Consider the following 20,298-nt stretch of genomic DNA (forward strand, 5'->3'; position numbering starts at 1 on the left):
ACTGTCTTGTCCAAGTCAAAGAAAAATATCAAAGCGAAAGGAGTCGTTACGAATACACTAATAGACTGTTTTTTTACAAAGCTAAATGAATGTACTGTTTTATTGGTCCAATGTTTTATTTCCTCTTTTTCTTTCCAATCATTAGAACTACATGTTAACGCATTTGGTTGATAAAATCGAAGGTGAAATAACATTGAAATTTGTTCTTACAAATTAGGAAAAAATGGCTTTATGCGTGAAAAAAAAAAACTGCTTCATCCGAATTCTTGTGTAATTCACCTGTTCATAATTTCTGAAACAAAACGAAAAAAAATCCTCAAACAAGTACAAATGGCAGAAAAAATTCCACAGAGAGTATACCAGTTTTCACGGTTCTATGAATGAAAAGGTTAGTGACTCGAATCGTATATATATTCGTGTCACGTGCGAATATTTTAAGGAAACTGAGCAGGGTCTGCCATCCTCTATAAACTATTACATGTACGAAATAATTCAAGCAAGTTTGTGAATGAAAGTGGCTATCAGTAATAACCTCTATGGACTTTTATTGAGCAGTTTACGACTACCGCGAAACAAGATTCCATTAGACATTCGACTAGATCAATTATTAGATAACAATAACAGAATGAATGATAGAACTTTATATAGAATATAAAGCTATAAACACTGAAGAATAAAAAACTAATAATTTTTTTCAAATGATTTAGAAATATTTAAAATAAATTTACTAGGACGATTGCGTAGGAATTTGTTTGTTCAATAATATAATCATACTAATAATACTAACAACAATGTTTTACGAGGAGGCCTCCAATCACCCGATGGTGGTTTTCAGGAGGATCCTCATAAAAATTTTAAAAATAAATTACCAAAAAAACCTAAGACTACAAGCTAAAGTAGAGATTACAATAGTTCAGTAGAAAAAGTTTCAGTTTGTGTTTAAAAATAGTTTCTGGCATCAGTCTTCCTTCTGTATCAAGGGCAAATTAGATCTGTTATGTCTGTAACAGACATAACAGAGTAGATCTGTTATGTCACTCTGTTCCTCTGCATAACAGAGTAGACCTGTTATACAGTGTAGGTCTGTCAAAGTCTCTGATAAGTACATCATTAACATCTACTGGGGTATTTCCACTCAGGGAACCATTTTAAAATGCTTAACAAACTAACTGAAGATTTTGTTGTTCTTCCTGCAAGGTTTTTTGTCAATTAAACACAAACATAGAAAAAACTTACCTTTTGGATCAATCTATATTTCCTTTATACAAGGCCTATCACGTGATTTTCTTGTATATGTTTTTGCTTGTATTTTCTGTAGGGTCTGGTGGAGAAAAAGAACAACAGTAACAATATAAGAGACAATTCCTGAACCAAATTAACTGTAAAAATTACATTTAGCAGGTAACTGAAATAAGAAGTCACACAACAACTGTCTTTAAAACTGCTAATGACCCACTTGATGAAGTCCTTGATTTAAAACTTGATAAGAAATTCTCCGAAGTAAAACAGTAGAGAAAGTTGACAACTTACTTGACAGGAAGTCTTGTTTCAATGATATTTCTTCGCTGGAGGCTCTTAAATCTGTCTTCAAATAAGTTTCCTTCTTGCTGTGAAAAGAGAGACAACAGGTTGGACAAAAACATTTTCATAAAAAACAAGCATTTGACAAATTAAATACATTTTTAAGGAGTGAATCAAGTGCCTACCACTCACTAACTCACAAATTAAGTTCCCTTTTGAAGTTAATTATCCAAAAAAGAAAAAGAAAAAAGTTACTGGGTATTTTAATCACATTAAGTGACCACAGTAAGGTGAGCTAACCTTTAAGGTGCGGAGACTTCCAGTCAGCTCTGTACTCAGCTGAACCTCACAATCTGGTGATTCATATCTGAAGTTGCAGTTAAGTAATCATCTAAGATTTTATTCGTTTTACTGATTAAAATGAACTCCACTTTATTAAACATTTAGCATTTCACTTGAGTATTTTGTACCAGTGACAATTTTTCCCTGGTGGCAAGGAACACAACACAACACAACCCCATAGCATCCCAGACAGTGGTACTCAGCACAAGTGATAAAATTTGATGTTAATATTAATTCTTGTTTAAAGCTACGAATAGAGGTACACATAGGATACTTGTGCTTGCTAAGTCTTTTAGGTTTAATTGAAGAACTTCTCTCTGTTTCTTTTTTCTTCCTTCTCCTTTTTCAGCTTCCTCATCAGCTATTTTCATTTCTTTCTTCAGAGCTTTTAATCTGTTACAAAAAAATGTATTAAAGGGCTCAGCAATCAAGAATGAAAAGAAGTCTTAGATGTACATAATTTGTGTGACTGCTAAATAATACACAGGGTTTAAATATCAATCAGAAGGACTCACAATATTCCTGGATGATGTCCATCGGTCATTAGTACATGTTTGTTTTCATCAAAGAATTTTATGAGATTTATTTTACATGAACTGTGTAACTAAGATTTGCTAAAAATAAATCACAATTCCATAATTGTTAATACAATGTACATTCACATACACAAATCAGCTTCCACCAACCTAAAAATCTCGTTTTGTTGCCTCTTTTCTTTTCTTTCTGTCTCAAGTCTCTTTACCTAAAATAAGCAAATAAAGCTCTCATGAGCACAGTGGATTAGATACCACAATCCCACTTGTGCCCTTATATTTTCCCCTGTAATATTTAGAGTGATAGATATCTGAGTTATGACCATATTCCATTTTTGGACCATTTTGACAACACTTGGGGTTGGAGTTAAATTCAACAAAAGACCAACAGGGAATTCAACCAGCTAACTTACTTCCTCCTGTTTCTGTTTTTCTTTCGTCCTTTGCTGTTTTGTTTTTCTGTTGAAAGCTCTCACAGGAGCCGCAAGGGCACTTTCATGATCATTTTCATTCTCATCATCCTCTGCATCATTTTCAGCAAATAATCCTTGACTCATCTCTTCATTCCATGTTGGCTGAACATTACAAATTTGGAGTAGTTCAATGAATTAATTCAGCATCATCTACATGCACATACTAACTTGTAGAAGAAGGTTAAGTTCATGGCCACAAATCAGAAAGAAGGATTTGTATAACAACCCAAGACAGAACTATTATACTTATATAACCATACTAGAACAGTTTTTTGTATTCAACAGCTGCCTTTGTATCAGCTTTGTCTGGGTTCACAAACAAACGTGAACACATTTGACTGTTAATGATTACCAAATTAGCTGCCTCCTCTGCAGTCAAGAGCTTCACTTGTCTTCTCAGTTTTTCTGTTTCTTTCACTTTTCTTAACTCCACATTATGAGCCATTTGAAGCAAAGACTGAAAATAAATTCATACAATTGAGAAAGCTGAGATAAAACACGCTAGTTGCTGTGTTATCCAAGGGAGGGGTGAAAACCCATATGCACCCAAGGAGGGTAGTCAGTGCACAATGTCTCACTTGAGGGAATAAACACCAGCACATTGTCTAATTTAGGGTGTTCCTGATGAGACTAACATACCTTTGTTTGATCTTTTGGAGTGGCTTATAATAAATGCAAGACTTATATTTTTCTGGAGGTCCAATAAAAAATCAACAATCAACAAGACAGCAGATATGAATTTCCCTTAATCTGTCATTAGTCAGCAAACTGTCAAGTGACTTAATGTTATGGTGTCAAGATCACTCTTCTCAAATAATTTCATCTCAAAGTTCTGGTGAACATCTCTCACTCCCCTCAAAGTTAAACACAGAGAGAAAAAGGTGACATTATCATGACTGCATAATATCCATTAAAATTATGATACATGTACCTGCCTAAGAAAGCTCCAATTTTACATTATAATTATTACTAATTTTCTCTGGAATCAGACAATATCCTGAAATTACTGTTTCCTTAACATTTTTCTGTACTGTTGGTATCATTCCAATGGCCCACATAACACAATGCATCTCTGTAAACTTGTGTTTATAAGAGGCCTGCTTTTTACCTGATGATCTTCATATGTTGGATTGTATGATGCACCAGGTGAACAAACTTCAACAGCTACTAACTGAGAAGTCTTCCTGCTGATTGTCTTTGGTTTCTGAAAATATGAAAGATTTGTTTGAGTGAGCAAGAAAGTGACTAAAACAAACAGGAACAAGAAGAAAATAATCTTCATTTTACATTGAAAAGAAATGCCATTACCTTAACATTGATTTTCTTAGTAGTTGAGAGAAAATGTTCATCGCCTGTCGGAATATCTACAAAATGAATCAAAAATAGAATAATGAATTACAGTATGAACTTCAGTGACAGAATCTTCAAAACCAAACACATACCAGGACATGTAAGAGGCAGGAAATTTATCTCACCATGGCAGGTGTTCTAACTAAGTTATAACGTGTGCAATATCACATCACAGTCATATAATAGTTTTTGCAACATTTCAGCATCTGTAAAACTGACTCAATAATATGTATGAAAATTAGATATACTTTCTAGCACAACCCTTCCAATACCTCTATCCCAATTTTTCAAAAAAACATAAATTAAAGTGAATTTAAGTCAAACTAATGTTATACTAGACAAGTTAGTTCACATTTTCAAGTCTTAAATTCTTAAAATTCTTAAATCTTAATCAGTAGAGAAAAATAAAAATCAACTTGGTTTGGTATCCCTTTAACCTGTATTCCATTTTAAGTTGCTACATGTTCATGAATACAACAGCACCCATAGTATACTTAGTAATAACCGCACAGTCTTTACCTTGTGCTTCCCATAAATCAAACACTGCAGCTGTTTTGGGCTTTTTTTTATTTATCTGAGCTTTGACAAGTTTGCCTCTCTCCTCTTCAATCTCAGAATCAGATGATGAGTTGCTGAAATCTTCCCTTTGCTTGCTTTTTAGGTGAACTTTTCTTTTCTTGCTTCCAATTGGTTTAATTTTGCTTTCTGGTAATAGCTGATCAGCCTTCAGGAGTTTGCCGTTTTTCTTGAATTTTCTTTAGGTTTACCTGTATGTCACGAGTAGCATATCCAGATAAACAAAAAATCTGCATGAGGATGAATTAAATTCTACTTGCTTCAATTCCAACTGCAGGAGGCTTTGTATACAATATGCAACTTACAAAGAAGAGTTCTTACTGATGATTATAAATAGTGTACATTAACAACAGCTCATTCATGACAACCAATTCATTACCCCAGGTCTTAACTTGGGGAATAAATTTGTAACTGTATCTAGCTCACTCCGGCGGGCTTCTTATGATTAAAGTATCAGTAAAATCAAGGAAGAAAAACATGTTATTTTTATTTTGTTACTGGGGTCTAAATGGTCACTCCTTACTGATGGCAAAATGCCTTTCCCCCTCCTGGTTCCACTCCCCCTACTTGATTGTGTGGACCTGAAAATCCAGTTATGTCAGCATTCCTTCAGGCCTGCAGCAATCTCATTCTTTATCCAAAATCATTCACAAAGACTACGGTCCAAATCATTTATACAATTGCCATAACTGAGACAGCTGGTTCGTAATAAAGTAATATTCACCAGAGTGATACCAGAAGACCACTGACGAAAGAGTAAGATATCATCTGCTTTAATATACTTGAATTGCATTAATTTGAACCTTACAGTAACTTTTCGTCTCTTCAGTATCTGTGGTCTAGAAAGTACAGAGTCTTTCATCTGGTTTTTTCAGAAACTGGACCACTGTTATAATTGAAGGAATATTGAAAATGACACAGCCTGTAACAACTATGAAAACTGGAATAACTTGAGTAAAATAAATACAGCATAAAATTCTAATTTCTACTTGGTTGCCCTTAGTGAATTGATAGTAATTTTCAAAGCAAAGTGATATTTAATCTATTTACAAACTAAATTACGGATTGTAACCCTGGTTTAAATCGCTGCTCCACTACAACTCAGATTCTAATTGATCCTTCATCTAACACAAACTATTCAGTTCTCAGGCTGCTACAAGAACACCAAACATGCTACAGAATCATAAACAATACATCTTTCTCCCACTGAAGGTCTGGCCGACCAGGGGCCACCGAATGCCTTAATAGTTAACGTGGCCACTTTGTTGTTAAAATTTAGCAATGGTAACTGATTAGAATTTGAAAGCTAGTGTTAAATCTTTGCATGTTATTTTTCCATAAATTTTTATGTCTTAACTTCTTCAGTCTACTTCAACCTTTACTCTGCCCTACTTATTTATGTCGTAATTTTTTCAGGTCAGTATATGAACCTTTTCATACGAATAAATCTGAAACTAAACCATCATTCCAGTAACCTATCATTATCAACTACATCGATTGTAATGATTTAATGCAAATTTCAAACGAAATATGAGTTAAAATTACGATAACCAAAATTCCACGTGGAGAGCTCCGATCAGCTGTTTAGCGTAAGTTTCGCCACTAGATCACATCAAAGTATGGTTACAATCGGCAGATTACGCCTCAACTCACCCAGTTCTTTCCTGGCTTCTTGCCTCTTCAAGATGTTCCTCAACATCGAAATCAGTAGTGTTTCTTTCTCCAGCTTTGTTTTGATTTCTTACTATATCTCTTTCCGCTTCGTCGTCAACGCCGCCGCCATGTTGATTTTCTGTCTGCTTCTGGAAACGTGTGCTCAGTTATTGCGCAATAGAGGTAAACACTGGAATCCTACAATAGTGCCTTTATACAAATACTAAGAAGTCACATAACAATTACATAATCACAGATTCACCTAAGGGTTACGAGTACAATTAAACACACAAAGACAGCCTTCTAAAGGACATGAAGCTACTTGACAGAAATGCAAATATTTGTTGAGAATCACATCAATCAAAGTTTAATTAAGCCTCCTCCTGAATATTCCAATCGAATCAGTGTAAAAATGGCACAGTAAAAGACTTTTATATGAAGAAGAGGACCTATTTTTCCTTTATCCCCTATGTTTTTCATTTTAACATTGCCAGTCTTGCACACAGCAATCAGAAAATCCCTGGAAGGATCTTTTGTCAAAATAGCATCCTGCGATTCGTACCGTTGTGTCGTCTTGTTACGTTCTTTGTCGCTGTTTATGGACAATGTAGTTATGCATTTCAGTCAATTATTCAAAGGACATACCACAAAAGCCAGCCCCTTAGGGATTGGCTTAGTTCTCTCATGCATGCTGTGTTTGAGCAAGCATTTCTTTTTTCTATTGATCAAGTGATGTTTTCACATGTTCACAGAACAGTCACGGAAATAACCGCATCAGTGCGATATGACTCGGCAAAAGGTTGTTATTGAAGGAGGACTTATTTCTTATCTTGCTCTCCTAATTTTACAAACCAGTCTTGCACAAAGCAAGGGAAAAGATTCCGAAACATTAATCGTTGTGTCAATGGACGGCTTGAGATGGCAATACATTAACGAAGGATTCGCAAACACACCTAATCTTGATTCAATCGCTCGAGAAGGGGTCACATCAAAGTTCATCAAAACTGTTGTACCGAGCAAGACATGGCCAAACCATCACAGCTTCCTCACTGGGTTATATCCTGAAAGCCATGGCATTGTATCAAATAAATTTTTTGATCCAGTTTACCAAGAAAAGTTTGTCTTAGATTATGATTGTAGTAATTACGACCCAAAATTTTACAATGCGTCTGAGCCAATTTGGTTGACTCTGCAGAAAAATGGCGGTCGAAGCGGGGTTTATTTCTGGCCGGGATTCGGAGGTTACCCAGAAAAGCCGACATTCTACGAGAAGCCCGCAATCTGCCCCGTCAATTGCAGTGAGATCAACCCAAAAGACTTGCCAAACATGAGAAACAGCAGAAGTGGCTGGCCACCTTACATTCATTGCATGGTAAACCACAGTGAGCCTGTTGCAAACAGAATTGATAAGATCATGAGGTGGCTAAGGACCGACCTGCCACCCAGGCTAATTCTCTTGTATTCAGAAGATCCAGACAGTACTGGACATGGATTCAGTATAGAAAGTGACCAATATAGAGCCGCTATGGAGAGAGTAGACCGTGATACAGTAGGATACCTGATCAACAGTCTCAAGAATGCAAACATGTACGACAAAGTCAACATCATGTTCGTTAGTGACCACAGTATGACTGATACGTCGTCTAAAAGGCAGATTTTCCTCGAGGACTACATCAACCTTGACGACTTTCAGCTCGTTGAAGGAGGAGCCGTTGGCCACATCTGGGCTGAAGGTAAACAAGTTGACGACGTTTACAGAAATCTTACAAGTGCTAATAATGCTCACATGAGGGTATACAAAAAGGAAGACATCCCAGAAGAATACCACTGGAAGCACAACCTCAGGATCCCGCCGATTTTCGTCGACCCCGACGTTGGATGGGTCATAAAGACTGAGCGTTCAAAGGCACGTCAAGGGAATTGGACAGTGGGAGATCATGGCTGGCCTTCAACGAGGTCCAAAAGTTACTCTGTGTTCTTTGCCCGTGGTCCTGCCTTCCGGAAGGGGATTGAAGTGTCATCCTTCAATACCGTGGACCTGTACCCTCTGATGTGTAATTTATTGGGAATTGAGGCTAAACCAAATAACGGCTCTTTTGAGAATATCAGATTGATATTGAAAGAATATGCTTCAAAACCAACTGCCAAGGGTGTCTCTTATCTATGTCATTCATTAGCTCATCTTTTCCTTACTGTATCGAGCGTGATGTTTTGCATATTAATGACGGACTGAACTTAATACCGTTAAGCTATGTACTTTTAAAATTTCTGTACCAGCGTAATCAGTAGAAAGCATGATTCGCTTGCAGCGGAAGTAATGGAGCCTTTGGTTAACATGGTACCAGAAACTATTAGGCGATTTATACATCGTCTACCGCGCAAATAGTAAATATTATATTTCTCGTGCAGCAAAATTATTTGTGATTTACAACAACAATGTAACGAAAGGTTAACTCATTAAAATGAATGTAACTTTGTAAGCGGTATATATTTTAATTCTGGACAATAAAAGTCCTGTGACTGTCAAGAATTAAGAATGAGACCTTTGAACCAATTTAGTTACATGGACGTCTAGACCTTAATGCTGACGACCTTTTCCGTTTTCCAATCACGCTCACGCTGAACCCATTGTTATAGACGTGTCAGTACCGCATTTTAAAAGATCCTAAAGCAAAATGTAAATGATAAGGCTGCTTATCAAAGAACATATAAACCAATGGGCGGTAATTTAGCCCCGAAGCCGAGCAGTGAACTCTCCGTTTCATTTACGAGGGTGGCGTGATATATATCTGTCTGTTTCTGCCTCCTCCTCCCCCCCCTCCAAGAAACCTGAAATAAAAAGAAACAGAGAAACCTGAGGGGGGGGACTAGCAGTTCACGGATAAAAATATGCAATTGAAACTAGCGGAACAAAAAATGAAAAGGAAATACGTTACTATGGTATGCAAAATTATGAGCCACTTGAAACATATTTGCTCGCGCGCGATTGACCTAAAAGCATTACATGGCCACATATTCTCCAGCTAAAACTGGGGGATATCCAGGGATATCGCCTGTTTAAAATTTAATTCAAGAAGAGAGTGCGTTCTTTGGTTATCACAGACAAAAGGAAACGTATTTGTTTGTTAATTAAGTCGTGCTAGAGAACACTCCAAAGAAATCTTCCCACGCAGCAAACAATAAGCTGTTCGCAAACATTTTTTCCCACGTGTTGCAAAATATTTGAAGGATAATAAACAAAAAAGCATCTGTTTTGCGCGAAAATATACACGTATATTTTTCCTTGGACTTAATATGTTTCTCGAAGCCCACAGTTTTACCCGAGCTTCGCTCTCGAAAAAATGTTTGTATCTTGGAACAAATAATGTCCGCGGACAAATATCCGTGCATATTATTGTGCCAAATAGAGGCTTTTATCTATTGATCCCAATTTTTACAAACTAGGCATGTTCAATCACGTCTAGTTTCTCATCTGGGTCGCAAAATGTTATACGAGAAATACAGGAGTTGGCGGTACGAGATCACAAAGTAATCGCGCACAAAAACGCCAACTCTCTTTATTACTTTACATATCATGGAAGTTACGTGACGATATCATTTGATAGAATCATTTCAAATATTTTTCTATACTATAGGAGACTGGCGCTATATGATCTCACATAATTTTCCATCGTGAGACATTCTCAGAAAACTGAGAAGTCAATTATGACTTTCAGGGGATTTCCCAGGGAAATGAGTCATCAGATCGCTATCATGTTTTCCTAGGTCCTGTGAGAGTCTCGTAAGATACTTTGTAATCTTTACAAATATATATTTAAAGCTAATTAACCGTAAAGTTTGTCAGTAAAGTTAAATTTGTTACTGATGTTTACTTTCGGATTTTATGATGTCCAAAAGCGTAAGATGTTATACTATCTTCATGAATGTATCGCTTATCATCAAAGCAGCTGAGTGACACTTTATTGAGTTCATAGCTTCCAATTTGATGATTGTAGCTTCTGATAGTTTTCATTCTTATGATGCATTTGTTTTTTATTTAATAATACGTTTTTGTAGTCTTTATGTTTGATTCTTTCTTTATGACCGTTGTTTTATTCCTTTAGCTGTTCTGTCACTTTTTCATTATCTTTTCTATATAAGGAGTACATTTTGATCTTACACCAACTAATTCAATTATTGGTAGATAAGAAGCCTCGTCGCTGAATTTTCCAATCCCCTTATAATTCGTTTGATCAAAATATAGAGAATTGTCTGGATAGTCTCTATTATCAAATTTGTCTCTATCATTCCAAAGGTCTTTATACACGTCTTCGGTTTCGATTTCATATGTTAGACTGTCTGTGTCGGTGAAAATAATCTTGCTATGTTGTTATACTTTTTTAAATATAATTTTAATGGAAATCATACATAAATGTCTTAGAAAGATCGAGAATACACATCTCTACAAATGCCGGCGTTTCTAGAGTGATTGATTCTTTGATCTTATGAACAGCTACTAGATTCTCATTAAAAATTTTTGATGACACATAAGTTGGCTTCGAGCTATATTTTGATAATGATTTTTATCAGTTACATTTTTTAGATATACTGTTTTGAGAATGTTCTCCATAGTTTTGCCAAGTACACTGTTACTAATAAGCTTGAAGAAGTCTTTTTTAAACGAATTTCTTACATTGGTTCTCTTGTTTGAATCTCTACCTGATGATAGCCCTGCTAATTTCAAGCTCCGAGAAGTACCCCACGGCGAGGTCCTGCGCGTGCTGAAATTGTTGAGATCTGATACGTCTACTAGCCCCGACGGTATCCCTGCCAAATTCGTTAAAATGGTGGCTGAATCCATTGCTGGTCCCCTCACAACTGTTATCGACAACTGCATCAGGAAGTACTATTTTCCTAAGGCGTGGAAAAATGCGAGAGTCAGTCCAAATCTTAAAGTCGATCAACCGAAGTATGAGGAACACTTTCGTCCCATTTCAATTCTCCCCACACTATCAAAAGTCTTTGAGAAACCTTTCGCGCTTCAGATGACCACCTTTGTGAAACTGAATCAGTACTCCGCGAGACAATTTCTAGCTTTCGTAAGGGACACTCGACCAATACAGTGCTAGTGGGTATGCACGACGATTTGCTAAGAGCGATGAAAAAAGGTGAGGTTATTCTCATGGTGCTGGCAGATTTCTCTAAAGCGTTCGACACAGTCAACTACAAGATTCTTATAACTAAGTTATCAGTGCTTGGTTTCTCGAAGCCGTTTCTACGCTGGTTGAATAGCTACTTTATACTATGTATACATACACGTGACATCTGCCTGGTGGACAGCAACATCGTCTTTGTCTTTTTCAAGTTAAGTGCTAGATGGGGGTTATTAGACCAGGAACTCACAGTGTTTCGTGAGGAGTTTAGTTCTTGCGCACATCTTTGTAGCTCAGGAGCCGGACAGCTGGAGTATATTGTAGTATCGTCAGCGTATTGAAATGAACCAATCGAGAAAGGGAGATGATCTTGCAGATCGGAAACGTAGACTTTAAATAACATTGGGCCGAGGATCGACCCTTGTGGCACACCAAACCGTACGTCAGATGTACTATCATCGATCTGTACGAAATGTGACCGGTCACATTTCACGGTCAATACCTATCTATCAAATAACATTTGTAAATAGTTTGTGAATTGCATATAGGGTTGTATTACTATTACCAATATCCTTTTATGATCCGATATTATTGCTTTTTTTACTATAGATTTTCATGTAGATTTTATGTATTTGAAATTTTCAAATACATCAGCAAGTAGAAGAATGTCTGACTTCAGATATAAATCATGATAATTTTCCATCGCTTTGAGACTAAATGTGTTCCAAACATTTTGTGCATGTCTATACTGATCATTAGATATGTGTTCGCAATTTGCCGGTTAATCATGGCTAGAGCTCTTAAATTGGAAACTGTCCAGAAACACAAGATGCATCCCTAACATGAAAGCCATGTATTTTTCAATGTTATTTTGTATTACATTTATTTACATCTCTTTTTCTTCACTTTTTTCGTTTCTTATGTATGCTTTTTAGCAATTTACTAATCTCTTGCATAATGAAGTGACTGTCATATCCTCTTAAATTATGGAAGATAATAGGTATCTTATTCTGATAATTTCGTCATCGATATGAGTCATCATTGATATGTGTCCTCTGGTTGACAAATGGAATAAACAATATTCACAAAAATTTATCTTCGAATAATTGTTTTGATATCATCCCCATTTAGTTTTTGAATTCCGCTCCAATATTGCTTATGATATGCTAATGTTCTTTCTGGTTTGGATATTGGTATATCTTTATATCATCCTCAATATTCCAACCATTATTCTATAACATTCCATATTTTTACTTTAAATCCAAAAACACACCCACAAACTTCACTGACAAACTTTAGGGATAAACTTCAGTGACAAACTTTGCTAGTAATCTTTCTTCGAAAATCAGCCTTTAATATATATTTGCAAAGATCACATAATCTCACGAGACTTTCACACGACTAAAGAACAATAGCAATCTGATGACTCATTTCCTCGGGAAAGCTCCTGTGGAATTACATCATTGACTAACCTGTTTCCTGAGAATGTCAGGCAATGGAAAAATGGTGTGAGATTATAGTACTAGTCTCCAATAGTATAGAAAGATATATAAAACCATTCCCTCAAATGATTTCGTTAAATAATTTCCATAATATGGAAAGTAGCATAGAGAGTTGGCGTTTTTGTGCGCGATCTCTTTTTGATCTCTTACCGCCAACTCCGGTCCTAGATGGTTTATAGGTAACTTTCGCAATCATCACTTCCCTTCGCTTGGCTTGATTTCTGTAAGCTCTAAGGTCATTCAAAAGTACCAGATATAACTTCTCGTTCGAGAAACTTGTTTGTCACACACAAATTAGCACGGCGGCAGACAAACTCGATTAAAAAATCTACTAAACGCAACCAGGAAGTTAAAAATAGAATCAGTCAAAAGGGTAAACATCTTTTCAATATACTTAATCTTTCAGTAACAAATAAAACCCAGGCCTATTTTTTAGCTAAAAACTGAGTTTTGAAAAGATTCTGTGTTGTCCACGCGCGTAAAACGTCTGGGTATACACGCTTCCTGTATGTAACAACAGGGAATAAACGAAAAAGGTAGCAAGAAATCCACAATCAAAAATACTGCAGTGTCACGGCTGTAACACATCAATGCTTCTAGTAAATGCTGCTTAAAGGTGGATGTTAACGGTAGTTAGCATAATTCTCTTGTAACGAAAGTATCTAGCATTGTTCAGGACGATGTTAATGACTATTGCTGACCCTTCCATCGCTCACTAAAGGTGTTTAACTCCTCTCCTTTTTTCGAATCGTGCCCACTCTAACCTTTTTGTCATGGAGATATGATTATCTCAAACTAACCCTTTGCACTCTGTCAACAATATCAATATTCTCCATACTGTTTTACGTACATTTCATATGGTTCTCAGAAGGAAAGTTTGATAACAATCAAGAGCTTCTTTACTCAGAGATTATTTCTTTTATTCTCGTGATCAGAGATTTTGATTCGGGGTGACTTTGTTGGAGAATTACATTCGGTGGTGGTCACTCTTTGGGTAAAGGGGAAAATAGATACTAAAGCAGAAAAGTGAACTGTTAGGCTGTTTATCCGCCTTGAACCCTGAGAAACTGAATGCTGGTGTCTTTATGACATCGAAAGAAGCGCGGTAATTGAGCCGCGAAAAGCACTGAACTTTTAGCTTAATTTGTGAGGGAGATAACGACACAGTAGCGTGACATACACCCAGCTCTCTGTTGTCTGTTGACGTTGCTTTCCACGCCTACATGCTGTTTTGGCAGGCCCTTTTGCTTTTCCTTGTTGGTCAATTATTTTCCATTTTTTTTATAGCTACTTGTGAAACGATTCCTGTCATAGCATCATTTGCTTCTGATTTAACTGGTTGACGTGAAGTGAACAGTCCGTAAGTATAACGCCTTTCAATATCTCTTAGCTTTTCTTCCTACATTCTAAGTGTCTTGGTGAGTAACACTTTTCCCTACCCCTCATCAGCCGGAACAGTTTCAGTTTCGAATGTTGCATTCGACCGTATTTGGCTGATTTACGTGTTTGAACGGGGTTAATAAGCAGGGACACAAGCGATTCAGTCGTGGAAGCTCTTCGTGGTAGCTTCCAATCTCTTTTCATGTCTTTTATTTTTTACTCTCGCTATAACTTGGCTTTAAACAAATGCTTCCACTGTTCAGATAAAGAACGCTTGTAAACGCTTAGCTCGAAGAAGGAAACGAAAACTGCTTGAACAAATGTAAAATGTTTGGTCAACCAACCGTGATCGATACAGGACGAAGCAATCCATCTGCGCTGCTAACAAAAGCAATCGCAAATATTTGAATGGAATATGATGCTAGAGCTAAGATTTTATAACGAGACCCAAACTATGTACTCCGATTAGAGTTCCTCTTAATATGAACAGCGGAGGATTTAGAATTCTGGCCGTTATTTTCTCAGGAGACAGATGTTTGGAAAGTTGTGAAGTGAAAGCAAACTTGAGCCATAACAGCTGGAAGAGTCTATTTATATTAATGAACTCGCCAACGAATTATATCTGAACTATCGTTGTTCAATCGCGCTAAGTCTCTGTCTAAACTGTGGGTAAAAGGGACAAGTTTCTAAAGAAACTATGGTGCTGTGTCCTTTGGTGTATTGCTTTTAGATAATTAGTGATTGTGATTAATTTTACCAGCTGAGTTGATAAGGTGAATTGCTTACCGTGAAGAGATTCTAAAGCGGTTGTTTGAATAGGTAATCACATAATGTCGAGTACAAGTTGAGATAAATCAACACGAGTAAATTATTCAAAGGCGAACCAAATTGCACGAGCCTGTAGCCAAAGTGCAATTTGTAATCTAAAAAATTTACGATCCCAAACTGCACGAGGAAAATCATATGATTGTAAAAGCAAACTTGAGCCATAACAACTGAACTCGCCAACGAATAATATCTGTAATATCATCGTTCGATCGCACTAAGTCGCTCTGTCTAAACTCTGAGTAAAGGGGGCAAGTTTCTACGCCCACAAGGCGAGTCTGATTTGTACTCTGAAAAATTTACGATCCCAAACTGCACGAGAAAAATCATACGATTGCTAGTTAATAATTTTCAAGCGAAAACGCGACTGTTTTCTTCTCTGGTTGTTTTTACTTCGCGTCATAGCTCACTAGTTCTGCCGCTTGCCTTTGCCTTGAAGTCGGGCTTTTCCCTCATGAACCTCCTTCAAGCTCTTAAACTCTAGCTCTGTACGAGTAATCGAGCGTTTTTGTTCTTTCCCTTTTAGGTATCGGTCGACAGCAGTAACCATTAAGGGAAAGCTATCACGCACGTAAATCTTCCTCGTCTCTCGTATCGCGAATTGTCGAGTAAAAGTCCCAGAGAATTTTATTTGGGGTCTCTGGTTCATACTTTCATAGCCCGCGTTTTTCGAAGCCCAAGACTTCCAAACTTTAGACAACCGTTTGTCCTTTCTTGCACATTTTACGACAGATAGCATTCTCCCTAAAACATTGAATTATAGTCAAACTTACTACAAAACTGTAAACACCTGATATATTCCTGGAATGTTGCTTGTGTTGTAACAAATCACAAACGAGATCTTGAGACCACAGAAACCACAGACACAGAATGCAGTTCCTTATCAAATAAACCACGAGCTGCCCCGAAGCCGGTTCCAACGGACCCCGTATGGTTAAATGCTCTTAGAAACCTTAATATGTTTATTCTTTCCCTTGGGAGCAGGAAGGTCTATAAAAAAAAACCGCTTTTTATTGATCTGTCAGTTAAGTTTCAGTAAAGATCTAACTAATTCGAGACTTCTTTTTCCAGGTTCCTCTTCGCTCTGTCAGTTTAGTTATTATCACTAATAGAATACTCCTTCAGCTCTTCTGTAGAATTGAAAAAAGAATTCTGTCTGCAAATACGGCTCTGGGGTGACAGAGCAGACACGAACAAAAGAAACGTTTTTTACCCAGTGAGAAAAAATGGTGCACCTCTCTGCATCGAAAACCTGGGGCGATGATCGCTATTTTCTACCTAAACAGCTTCCTGTTAAAGGTTATGCAAGATCTAAGCGCTTGCTAATTATTTTCGTGTTATTCGTATTTCTTTATTTTGTTCTTTATTTTTTTTTCATACCTCCTCGATAGTGTTTTTTGTTAAGTTTGTCAGCGGTTTTCTTCGTTAGTTACACCTCTTCGCACGTTTCTCATAACCCGCGTTATTTCGCAGCCCTCTTGTATTTAAAGCCAGATTCTTTTACGCATAATCACTTCTCAAGCCAGTTTAACCTATAGTCGCGCTTGGTGCAGTTCTCTGTTTCAGAAGTCGATTTTACAGTTATATTTTTGGTGTTATCAATGTAATAAATTTTTTTCCTTTCCGCCTTGTGTGTATTCATTTTTTGTTTGTAGTTTATCAAAATTTGTTAATTTAACTCTTATTGATGATTTTAGATTCAACCCATCACTGCTGTTGCTCTCGAAAATAAAAGTATCATAAAGAAAAACAACACTGACGTTAATAGAATCCAATATAAATCCAAGTGTTGCACCTGCCAGTCGCAAAGTGTTTAACGTGAAATTCGTTTTCAGTTAAGTTATTCCATACATGTTCTCACCAACCGAGCAAGGGATTCGCCTACTCGTATTTTTCAAAATGTCCTCTCACACATTCATACCGTTCAGCTCTGTTTATAAAATAATTATTAAAGATTGGTATAAAGCTGAGTGAAAATATATGTTAATCGTGGGAATTAAAAATCTAATTTCTTATCTTTTTCTTTAAGAATTTAGATCTGCCACAACATGCCATTTGAAGACCTTATACAGGAAGTCAATGATAACATCGAGCAAAAGAAAAAGAAGCGAGCCAGACTGAGAGACCTGGACCTCATTGTGTTTGACAACTCACTCCGTGAGAGCACTGTGGGTCAGCTTCGTGGGCACACACTAGAAAACAAGCGTAAGATTTACGATGAAGTCAGAAAGTGTGGATTCCAGTTCAAGATTGTGGCTGCCTATTCTCATATGCCACGCGTGGATGACTCCTGGGTCGCTGAGATCGTCCGTGAGTGTAAGGAAGGCAAAGAAGACCTGGGTAACCTATTTGCATTCAGTGAGTTTTTCGAGTCGGTCTCTCAGGGTATTCCTGACACCAAAACTATTCCAGTGGGTCTGAGAAAGATGCAAGAGCAGGGATTGATCAATCCTATCATAGAGATAGATTTGGCCATAAAAAGCATCAACTGGGAAAAGTTCACCATGAAGGACATGTTCACACTGCTGACCGAAAGATTCAAATGGAGCCGAAAATATTTGTCTCCAGATGCCAAGATCATGGTAAATCTACGAGACTTTCCGGACGCCATGGTCTATGAAATGGAGCGGCTGTTCAGTCTCGTGGACTACATCGCGTCCATGCCTGCAGCTGAACGTCCTTTTGGAATCATGTTTGAGGAGCCAACGGGCAAGTTTTTACCAGAGGAGGTTGGCGCCTGGACTGCTGGTAAGCTTGCTCACTAAATAGTTGACACTCCTGTATGTGATATATTTTTTCTGGTCCCGACACTGATGACAAGAGATGATCATGTTGAAAAAACAGGTGGAGTCATACCAGAGACAAATATTAATCAATAAGTGATCACAGGGCTTGAAACAAACTATGCATCAAACAAAATAGTAATGTTAAAACAATGCAGTTAATACACTTCTCTACAGAATGTTTTCATTAAATCAGTCTTTGGTTGTTCGTGTTGTTGTTGTTATTGTTGTTGTCTGTAGTTGTTGTTTCTGTCTTAATGTCCTTGGCAATGGTATTGCTGAATTATCCAAGGAGCATATCAGGTTTAAAGTAAGAACATGCTCTGAAGATTTACCAGCCGTAAAAGTTAAGGCTTGCGTACCAATACCTCCTTATGCAGTATCATTAGGATGGCGATGTGATTTAACACACTAACTTGAGTATTTGTCATATTATCGAGGTGTACGTAAGATCATGGATTCCCATGGGTGGACCTCTGGACACCTCTTGGCTCATGTTCACAAGAAGTGGGCTCTTGGAGATATGGTGCAGCTTGAATGCCTTATAAACGGAGCTAACGGTATCTGGGCAAGCGTTTGTGAGGAAGGAGCTGCTCTTGGTCACGCATGTTCTACAGTAACACTGATGAACCTCGTCCGAATGGGGAACAAAAAGGTCCTAAAACGCTACAACTGCCCTGCCCTGAGGGATGCTGCATCTAATGTGACTAAGATCACCACCGGCCTTCCACCCCATCCCAAGCAAGTCATCTATGGCGACAGGGCGCTGGACTTAGCGTTTGACTTTGGAAGCATAGCAGGTGGAACCGTTAGGGAAACCGACTTTGACCTGGCTGAGTTCTTTGGAGAAGAAGCCCCCGTGAGGATCAGTACACTTGCTACCGAGGGTATGATCCAGGAAAGGCTTGAAGATCTGTTTGGTAAGGATCGGAAGTTTACTAAGGCAATGGCTGCTGCAATGAAGGAACAAATGATCAAAGACCTAAAGGGCAACACCAAAGAAGAATATATGAGTGCAGCCGGCATCGCCATGTTGTTTGATCGATCAGGAGGAAAACTCACTACAGAGATGTCAGAAGTTATTGCAAAAGTCGATGTGGAGAGTGTACACGCCCAAAATCTCATTGAAGAGATTCGTAGTATATGGAACGAGTGGGACATCAAGGAAGAAGAACAAAATGACGATCAGCTGATGTTCTGCTCCTTCTACAACGGGTTCATGGCTCCTTACTTTGGATGCTTCATGTGCGATGACACACAGAAGGCCTTGCAAGCTATCAACATGGATAATGATGGATACATCGACTGGAATGAATTCCTGGTGTATCTCAAGTGGGCGATGCGTCAATATCCCAACATCAAAGACGTCGATGAACTGTTAAGTGTCGCCTTTAACAAGGGAATCATACCCGCCATGCGAGATGAAGTATACTTAGCAGAAAAGGGAAAGCCAGTCGGGGAAAGAAGTTCAAGTCCCAAACCTGCTGCCATGCTTAAACTTGCAATTCATGTCATTGGGTTTATTTAAATATATTATCAGTCGACATTGGAAATATGGTGAATTGATCGGTATAAGTTTAGCTGTAGGTGCGATTTTTCCTTCGCAAACTTGTTGTTAGGGCTTAAGGTTCACGTTTATTTTAAGGTCATAATCACGCGTCTGTACTAGTCACTGGTGTATCGCTCGATTAAAATAAATATACGTGATTGTGAGTGATACTTCTGTATCTGGTAAATCATAGTAAAAACACTTCAAAGACGGATTGGATATGTTTATCCCGGCAGAAGAGACGACGACTGTTTTTGTTCGATACTTTTATGAAGAATTAAGTAACGAAGATTCACGTGTTTATCAGAAATTCATGTAGCCATCCCTCCCTGACCACTTTTAGTAAAGGCTTTTAAATTTTAAAACAGCCCAATTGGGGCCAGTTAGAGTAAGTTTGGCAAAGGTGTAATATGCAAAATAACAGGACTAAGAAAAGAGTGGAGTCATGTCAACACGCTGTAACTGAATCAACAGCTATAATTCTGCAAGTTTTCAGCTTCACAATTCTACTTTCACACACGAGTGGCAAAACTGTCTTCCCATTTTCAATTTTATGTTGTTTATCTGAATGAGAAGAAAGAAGCACTGCACACTGCAGAATTGCCGTAAGATCTCCACACAGCTCAATACTTTATTACGCATACAGTTCTTGGATTCAAGGAAAACCATGGTGAAAACA

General features: G+C 37.5%; 3 protein-coding genes across 3 annotated transcripts; 2 read left to right on the plus strand and 1 right to left on the minus strand.

The window, feature by feature from the left end:
• Positions 1–1,249: 1,249 nt before the first annotated feature.
• On the minus strand, positions 1,250–6,494 carry LOC131773931 (ribosome biogenesis protein NOP53). The gene is given in 14 exon segments (XM_066169522.1): positions 1,250–1,302; positions 1,305–1,321; positions 1,531–1,607; positions 1,822–1,888; positions 2,138–2,202; positions 2,205–2,256; positions 2,550–2,605; positions 2,810–2,971; positions 3,222–3,326; positions 3,978–4,073; positions 4,178–4,233; positions 4,739–4,955; positions 4,958–4,986; positions 6,449–6,494. Coding segments are annotated over 14 exon segments (1,098 nt in total).
• A 703-nt stretch (positions 6,495–7,197) lies between these two features.
• Positions 7,198–8,910, plus strand: LOC131775031 (ectonucleotide pyrophosphatase/phosphodiesterase family member 5-like). The gene has a single exon (XM_059091138.2). It carries the CDS (start codon positions 7,233–7,235, stop codon positions 8,679–8,681), a length of 1,449 nt encoding a protein of 482 aa, XP_058947121.2. The 5' UTR covers positions 7,198–7,232; the 3' UTR covers positions 8,682–8,910.
• Positions 8,911–14,378: 5,468 nt separating this feature from the next.
• LOC131775013 (uncharacterized) lies at positions 14,379–19,726 on the plus strand. The gene is made up of 3 exons (XM_059091114.2): positions 14,379–14,442; positions 17,316–18,035; positions 18,511–19,726. The coding sequence occupies exons 2-3, from the start codon at positions 17,336–17,338 to the stop codon at positions 19,596–19,598; spliced, it is 1,788 nt and encodes a 595-aa protein (XP_058947097.2). The 5' UTR covers positions 14,379–14,442; positions 17,316–17,335; the 3' UTR covers positions 19,599–19,726.
• The last annotated feature ends 572 nt before the right edge of the window (positions 19,727–20,298 follow it).

Source organism: Pocillopora verrucosa, chromosome 7 (genome assembly GCF_036669915.1).
Source record: "Pocillopora verrucosa isolate sample1 chromosome 7, ASM3666991v2, whole genome shotgun sequence".
NCBI lineage: Eukaryota > Metazoa > Cnidaria > Anthozoa > Scleractinia > Pocilloporidae > Pocillopora > Pocillopora verrucosa.